The 7,767-nt window shown below is 37.7% G+C and overlaps 2 protein-coding genes across 3 annotated transcripts; one reads left to right on the top strand and one right to left on the bottom strand.

Moving 5' to 3' along the window:
* Window positions 1-606: 606 nt before the first annotated feature.
* On the top strand, window positions 607-4,464 carry LOC107085705 (cyclin-dependent kinases regulatory subunit 1-like). Its single transcript, XM_015376193.1, has 3 exons — window positions 607-799; window positions 1,127-1,254; window positions 4,110-4,464. The coding sequence occupies exons 1-3, from the start codon at window positions 741-743 to the stop codon at window positions 4,151-4,153; spliced, it is 231 nt and encodes a 76-aa protein (XP_015231679.1). The 5' UTR covers window positions 607-740; the 3' UTR covers window positions 4,154-4,464.
* Window positions 4,250-7,253, bottom strand: LOC107085704 (outer dense fiber protein 3-like protein 2). 2 transcript variants are annotated; one of them, XM_015376191.1, is made up of 5 exons: window positions 7,033-7,253; window positions 6,853-6,943; window positions 6,188-6,298; window positions 5,262-5,375; window positions 4,250-5,097 (listed from the first exon to the last, which is right to left on the bottom strand). In XM_015376191.1, the coding sequence occupies exons 2-5, from the start codon at window positions 6,890-6,892 to the stop codon at window positions 4,607-4,609; spliced, it is 756 nt and encodes a 251-aa protein (XP_015231677.1). In that variant the 5' UTR covers window positions 6,893-6,943; window positions 7,033-7,253; the 3' UTR covers window positions 4,250-4,606. The 2 variants fall into 2 exon arrangements, with proteins under 2 accessions (XP_015231677.1, XP_015231678.1); XM_015376192.1 differs by having other exon boundaries at window positions 4,250-5,094.
* Between the last annotated feature and the right edge of the window lie 514 nt (window positions 7,254-7,767).

The following is a 7,767-nucleotide window of genomic DNA, read 5'->3' as shown; positions in this document are numbered from 1 at the left end:
CAGTCGTAGGAATGCAACATTCACCTTTTTATTTTTATACCCAAAATATTTATAGAGTATAAGTAATATGAGTTAAGATGAATATATTTGATAAATCTTATTTACCTCTTTTTATAATGTTTGCACTTTAATAACACATAATATTTTGCCTATTTTTACTTAAGGACTTTGTGTCCAGTGCGCTTTAATAGATCAGTCAGCAATTTTACTTTGGTTTCGTACATCAGTGCGAAATGTAGACGTACAGCATTTTTATCATTCTTGTTTATTAGCGTAAGGTTGTTTCCCCCCAACTTTTGTCAAACAGAGATTGATAAAAACGAAAGAGCTGTCACTGCGTCAACTTTTACGCGAACACACTTATGAATTCCTTTTTTTTCTCTTTTTTTTAATTAAAGATAGGTATTTGGAAAATCTATGCTGATTATTAATTATACGAGATATAAAAACGCTCAAATACCATACCTATGAATATATCGATCGAAAAAAACTGCTGTTTGCAACCTGTCCTTCCTTCCGGTTTTGTTTTTAAATGTTAGAGTGCTTCCTCCTGTCATGTCTAGACGAGCTCTCTGCGTCCGCGTGCTGCCGTTTGGCCAATCAGGAAGAAGCGGGTAACGGTCAGTGTTTGAATTGTAGTTGGAAAACAGCGGCAGATGACAGCAGACCTAGCTACGCTCGTAAATATCGCAAGCTAATTTGTGTTATCCCGAAAACAGGATTATATCAAGCTGAAAAACATGTCGAAGAAACAGATTTTCTATTCTGACAAGTACAACGACGACGAGTTCGAGTACAGGTACTCACACAGTGTCCTGTGTTGCTTTATAAGCAAGCTATTCAACGTCAAAATTAGGTCACCATTTTTGCGTTTTCTCGCTGTTTGGCTCGCATATGAATTAAAATAGTAATTAAAAATTGAAAGCAACATTTTAGAGCACTTATGTTTAAATTACGTTTGTTTATATATTGATCAACGTTTTCCTATAGATGTATCAAAACATCACATGGCAAACCTCAAATCATGTTTATCTATATATTTTTTAAACCTTAAGTGTAATGACCTGAAAATGTTTGGCTTTGGAAGTGGCATGTTAATGAGATATGTTTTTGATTACCCCCACAGGCACGTTGTGCTCCCGAAGCAGCTCTCTAAACTGGTGCCTTCCTCCCATCTGATGAAAGAAGAGGAGTGGAGGGGACTGGGGGTGCAGCAGAGTGTTGGCTGGATCCACTACATGATCCACAAACCAGGTCAGGACTGTTTGTTTTCTGAAATGTGTTAAATCTACCTCAAAGCTCACAAGGACGTGCTGCAGCCTCATAATGCAAGGTTACTGGCATTGAATTTCATTTTTATATTAATGTAATCTTCCATTAAAAGAAACAAAAAATGTAATTTTCTTACATGTATCTATCTGGATCTCAAAGGAAGCATGGGTTTTTTTTATGAGACTTTTAGAAAAATCTAAATGTGACACTGAATTCAACAACATGTGTTTTTTTGTTTTTTTTGACGAATTAATCCCTTTTAGGTAAGCTTACTTAAGCAAATAGTTTATCTTGGTTCATGTACCAAATATTTCTCTTTCAAATGTTCCTATCAAACTTATAAAACTAAGCTAAATAATCTAAACTTATTTAGGGAAACCTGAGCCATTCCAATATCTGTCCCAGTATTTCAAAGAAGCCCAAAAACTAGCGTTAGCCAGATTGACTTGTGCATCTCTGCTCGCATTCCTTATACTTTTCAGTATAAAGCTATGCTTGATCTAGCTGTGGAGATATAATATTTATATATTGGCTATTAAAACCAAATTATGTCCTAAACCCACACATTCTAGCTAAGATCTTGCAGTAGCATTCTGCTATAGGCTTTTTTTTCACCCTATATTTCTGGAAGTTATCTTCTGTAGTCGTTCCAAATCCAAAACTACATACTGGACTGCGTATGTCGGACTCTTCCAAACTATGAGGGGGAAATGATGTTACATACTACCATTAGAGTGTTCTGTAATTTTTACTATTACAGGGGTGCACGATATAATCGGCCCCCTATCGGTATCGGCCTTAAAACTGAATATCGGACATCGGCCACCCCACCGATATTTAACCCGATATTTGATCAGCTTCTGAGTTTCTAAAGTCTAAAAAAAAAAAAAAATACTACTTCTTCTTCTTCCTCAAAAACTTCTTTTTTACAGACTTTAAAACTTCTAAAGACGAGGGAAAAAATATTGATACATTAAAATATCACAATATCTTCATATGCTGATATATTGCCATTTAAAAACACCATATCAATCTCTTTTACTAATGAAATGTTGCTATATGTCATCATTATGCTACGAAATCCCCCTAAAATTCTCGAAATTTTGCCATATTTTTATATGTTGATATATTGACGCGGTATCGATCTATTTTACTAACAAAATCTCACAAGAATTTGCAAAATATCACGAGAGTTTGTAACAGAACGATGAAATTTCACGAGATTTTGAAAGTAAAATAGATCGATACCGCGTTTTTAAAAATCAATTTGATATCAGCATATAAAAATATATTTCAGTATATTATTTTTCAAAGTGTCAGAAATGGATAACAAAACTGCTATTTTCAATGACTACTTATTTTTGTCCAGCTTTAACATCAGTATCGATATCGGTTATCGACTACGTGAGTTTTAAAATATCGGCATATCGGATATCGGCCAAAATCCCAATATAGTGCATCCCTAATTTCTTCTCAGTACTTTTTTTTCGAGGGTGGGGGGAATATTCACAGGCCTTTTCTTTAAAATTAAGAGCCACAGTTCGGTTTAGTTTTATCAGGCCTTTTTAATTCCCTTAGTAGAAATGTTGAGAATAAAGTCAAAATATAGTATCGAGAATAAAGTCCAACTGTCAATTTAAAGCTCAATTTCAGAGAATGTAGGGCAAATGTCACCATTTTGAAATAATTTTTAAACTTGTTTTATTGAAAGTTTGACTTTATTCTCAATACTATATTACGTCTTTATTCTTGACATTTCAAGTTTACTAACTTGGTGAGGAAGGTTTTGTGGAGGATTTTAGCTAATTTTTTAAAAGACCCACCCTCTCCACTTTAAAAAAATGCGCCTGCACAACCCTGTACCTGCTCCTGAGAGGGAATGCCTATTATAGGCGTGCAAGAGCATGCGCAAGTCCATTTCTCCTCGTGCACGCTCTGTTTAAAAGTTGCTGTTCTCATAGATCATACAGGCTTACTGTGTCCGAACGTCCACCCTAAATCCCTCAATCAATATATAGATCAGGGACTATATAGTGGACTTTATAGTGAACTCTGTAACCTTACCTTTTGGACAGATGATCACTACTTTTTTCTCCCCATTGGTCACGTAACTCCTCCTCCACCATGCAGTGTCTGCGCCATCTTTGTTATTATACGCTGCTGTAGGGTAGTAAGGCATCTTCTGAGGCCTTTCTTTTCTTCTCATACACTTCGTAGACACTTTTTCTCTTACAACCCTCGGCCATTTTCACCAGAACCACAGTGAAAAGGGCGAGCTTCAATGACTGTCTGGAAGCGTAGTTCACCACAGATATATGTCTGAAAGTGCGCATGTGCAGAAAAAATATAGCTAACCGGGAATGAGCACATAGGACGACCTTACGTAAATGTATCACCAGAATGATTGACAATTAGGAGGACCACTTATTTAGATGATCCACCCGGAAATAAAAGATTGTCCTCTTTTACCTTTAAAAGACTCATGAAGATGGACATTTTTTCTTTGTAACTTTATATGAATAAATATTTGATCCTTTTTCTAGACAATATTAATCCAACACAAACAAAGGTTTGTGTTGGATTAATAACACAAAAACATTGGTTGAAAACATTTTCTGTGTGTGTGGGGGTGGCGTAGTGGTTAGCCATCAGGACAAATCCCTTCCTTTGTAGTCAGAAACGTTTTTTTACACAAACAGGAAAACATCAATATATTCTGTAACATGAGCATCAATGAGCCTTATGTCTAGCTTTGTAAAGACAAACCAGAACAGTCTGCAAGTATTCTGCTTTCAAATGATGCTGATGTTTCCATCTTCTCTTGCTTTGCTCTGCAGAACCACACATACTCCTTTTCAGAAGGCCTCTTCCTAAGGAATGAACAGAAACCGTCCTCCCGCCTTGTAGCTCATCTTTATTGGCATTCAGCTGGACATCTCTTCTACATTTACATCTTTATATGTGTTATAGTGTTTTGTGAGGAAAATCTTTTTTTCTTTAAAATTTCCTGTCGTTTTGTTGTTGTTTTTTTTCTATTGCTTGTAATAAAAAGCAAGCACCTTTTGTTCACTGTGAATAGAACCTTGTATATGGTATATTATGAAGGGGAATGTTTACTTGTCATTTTTTCACTTTAAACATTTTTTCCCCCTTGGGCTTTGGAATTGGTATATGTACTGAGGGGATTTTCTGTTAAACATTTGTTTGCATCATAAGAATTTATTATTATATGTTTGAAATGTTGCCAGCAAATACCTTGTTATGTGAAGAACAAAATAAAAAGTTCAATGTAATGTAGAGTTGCTGTTTTGCAATTTCTTTGACTATTTTAATGTCAGTCAGAAAAAGCAACCACTAATGGCGTGACGAATTCAGAGTGTCTGACGCCCATTGAGTATGCAGGTGCTTTGGTCTTGTGAGCTGTGACGTTCTCAGGATTATAAGCCCCTGGACCAGGTTTTTTGCTCTTGTCTTTTGGTAAGTTTTGACGCCCAAGCATGGAAAACGCAGGCTGCCGACGCAGATAAACACTTGGGTCCGTACTGTTGTATCTGCAGGGTCCAGGGGTCTTTGCTAGATCAACAGAAGGTCCCCCGATGCTGAAAGCACCTGGGATGGTGTAACTTGCGCTGGCTCTCTTGTTGGGGATATGAGAGCCGATGAGTGGGGGCAGGCTGTACTTGTTGGGAGCAGGGACTGGATCTGCACTGCGGTAGCGGGTGCGAGAGCCCATGGTGTAGCATGGAGGTCTGCGCTGCAGGTTGCAAGGTGGTGCTTTCTCAGGACTGTATGCACCAGGTCCAGGTGTGCTGAATAACTCTTCTACTGATCACAGCAGATTAAAATATGAGGACAGAAACATTAATAATGGTGTTGGTCATACAGTTCAGAGGAAACCAATTACACTTTAAATCCAGAAAGGTCTAAATAAAAACAAAAATAATGTTGAAAATGTAGATGTATGCATAAAAAAAGGAGCAAAAACTTACTTTGTGCTTTTATTCTTGTCCTCATTGAATATGCAGGTGTGCCATCCTTTCCAAAGCGGGTCATTTTTGCATCAACATTATATAGAGGTCCAGGACTGGAGTCAACAGAAAGCACTGGAATATAATACATTTAAGGCTGGTTTAATGTGGTGAGCTATAGAATTATCAAGTTTTGTCTCCCCCTAGTGTTACAGACTAAGCATCACATCACAATGAAATTCTATTTGCCATTCTGGATGCCCTTTGGAAGATGAAATTATTGTTAAAAACGTGGTGGTACTAGAATCATCTAAATATGTTTCTCAGATCAACTTAAAGATAATATATCATATATATATATCATTAGTATCAAATGTCCAAAATCCTTTTGGATGACTTTTTTAAGATCGAGCTCATTCAGATTGGATGGAGAGTGTCAGTAAAAAGCAAATAAAATAGCTCTGCATCATGATGGTGCCACCACCATGTTTTACATATACAATGTTAGTTTTCAGTTAAACTTGCCCTTTTTTTCAAATAGGCAGAAAAGTTACACTTTGACATTTAGTTTGATAGGAGCACCTTCCACATGGTTCCTGTATCTTGGCTTTCTTTCAAAAACCTGCCTCTGTTAGATTTTCACCAAGATCCAGTTGTAGTATACTCCTTTGAATAATGGATTTTAATGTGATCTGTGAGATTATCAGTGACTGGGATATTGTTTTGTACTTTGCTGCATGTAACATAACGATACTGTAATGGTTGCCCTGGATTTCATTCAGAACCGCCAGACTTAAAGGATTCCTAATAATGCATACAGACTTTAGATGTTTTATTATATGAACTGTTTTCTAAGCTGTGAATCATGTTCCTTCATCTTAAACTACAATCTACTTCTTTGTGTTTACCCATCCAAGTGAAAAATACATTATCATGATGTAACTTACTGCTATTATTAACCCTGCCATGGAAAGAGTAGGCTGGACAGGCTGGTTTTGTGAAGTCATGCCCAATAAATCCAATGGTGGGAGGGAGTCTATAGCGCCCGGGTCCTGGTCCTGGAGACAGGTGACATAAGAATTTGCTCATGCATGACCTCACATAGTCTTTGTGTACTGCACAGTATAAACATTAAAATACACAGACATAAATAAAAACTGCAACCAGTATCTTATTACACAACATGTGGGGTGGGGTGGAAGCAACCACTTTACGAGATAAGCACATTTATAACTTTTTTTTTCTTTTCACCTTTAACATATTTAATGATTGACTCTCAGAGCCAATTCTTGTCGAGCAATTGCCCTAAAATCAAACTGAGCCATCAAGTTTCCCAGGCCAGTTCTACAGATGAACATGTAAACAACCTATAGAAATGATCCGGTATCAGCATCCAAGTGTTCAGCATTATGTGCGCTCTAGAGCAGCAGGTTTCACAGAACTCAGCGAGTCCTGGCAGGTGGGCAGACTTTTAATATTCTCCTTTATCCATTTAGTCAAGTAAACAAAAGTTGCTACAAGATTAACGGCTAATGTTTATACCCAACACCTCAATTAACACTATATTAATCAGTAACAAGAATGCAATATATTATTTCAGTTGTGCACTCACCTCTCTCTTTCCCTGCAATGGCTGGGTGTTTGTTCTCCATTGGGCATGGGATTGTGATGAAATATTTCAGGATTTCAAACAGTAATCAGCACTACAGAGAAATTTACATGACATGTCAACTATATGGATTTGGGAAATATGTAAAATAAATAAGAAACAACTAAAAAGCAAGAAAACCACCTCAGTGAAGTTCAAATCCTCATGTCAGCCAAGATAAAGCAGGATATGCGTCAGAGTTGCATCATTCTCCCTTTTCTATCCCACCATGTTGGATTGCCCTTTAGCGACCATCCAGGATTAATCCCTAATTTCCTGTGACCCGAAATGTCAACACCACCCCGGACTAACTCAAGTTTTATCCCGCTGTCAGTTTCCCCTTTTGTCTCACAGACAGGTGAATAGCCTCTCTTCAAAAAGGGGTGGTCATATATAGGAGCAGTGAGCTGCTACTTAGAAACAATGTCATCACTCTGATTCACTCTCATGTAATGGTAGATGTCCCCTGCAAAGCATGAAACCAAGATCCCCGTCTGTCCCTTCCTTCTTTCACTCTTTCTGCTCATTGGAGAATGGACACGCAACATCACTCTTCAGCCAGGCATGCAGTTTCCCCAGAGACTGTAATGGGTAGCTTGTTGCAGTCAGCCCCCCTGCAGTGTTGGCCGCTTGCCTCAGTAGGAGCCATTTCTTTTAGCTTTTATTAGATGGTTTGCTTAATCCAACATCAGACATATGCAAATTGGTGTATTAGACATGCACACTTGCATGATGAACCAGAAGCATCTAGGTTCATCTTAAGCTATTGGTTATACTGTCTTATTTGAAGCGGCTACATGCTAGCCCTTGTCTCTAATCCTAGTGACGGAGGACTGATCAGCAGTCTGCTGGAGGTCAAGGTAACAGAAGGGACCATGA

This window comes from Cyprinodon variegatus, unplaced genomic scaffold (genome assembly GCF_000732505.1).
Source record: "Cyprinodon variegatus isolate N-32 unplaced genomic scaffold, C_variegatus-1.0 Scaffold131, whole genome shotgun sequence".
Taxonomy (NCBI): domain Eukaryota; kingdom Metazoa; phylum Chordata; class Actinopteri; order Cyprinodontiformes; family Cyprinodontidae; genus Cyprinodon; species Cyprinodon variegatus.
The sequence above is the reverse complement of the archived record's forward strand: the minus strand, read 5'-3'. Positions and strand labels throughout refer to the sequence as shown.

Excerpts from the sequence above, each read along its gene's own strand:
- LOC107085704 (XM_015376191.1), bottom strand. The coding sequence starts at position 6,892 with ATGGAGAACAAACACCCAGCCATTGCAGGGAAAGAGAGAG. Across the intron at positions 5,376-6,187 it reads TGGCAGGGTTAATAATAGCA|TGCTTTCTGTTGACTCCAGT; the intron begins GTAAGTTACATC and ends ATTATATTCCAG. Across the intron at positions 5,098-5,261 it reads GACAAGAATAAAAGCACAAA|TAGAAGAGTTATTCAGCACA; the intron begins GTAAGTTTTTGC and ends TGCTGTGATCAG.
- LOC107085705 (XM_015376193.1), top strand. The coding sequence starts at position 741 with ATGTCGAAGAAACAGATTTTCTATTCTGACAAGTACAACGACGACGAG. Across the intron at positions 800-1,126 it reads GACGACGAGTTCGAGTACAG|GCACGTTGTGCTCCCGAAGC; the intron begins GTACTCACACAG and ends TTACCCCCACAG. Across the intron at positions 1,255-4,109 it reads CTACATGATCCACAAACCAG|AACCACACATACTCCTTTTC; the intron begins GTCAGGACTGTT and ends TTTGCTCTGCAG.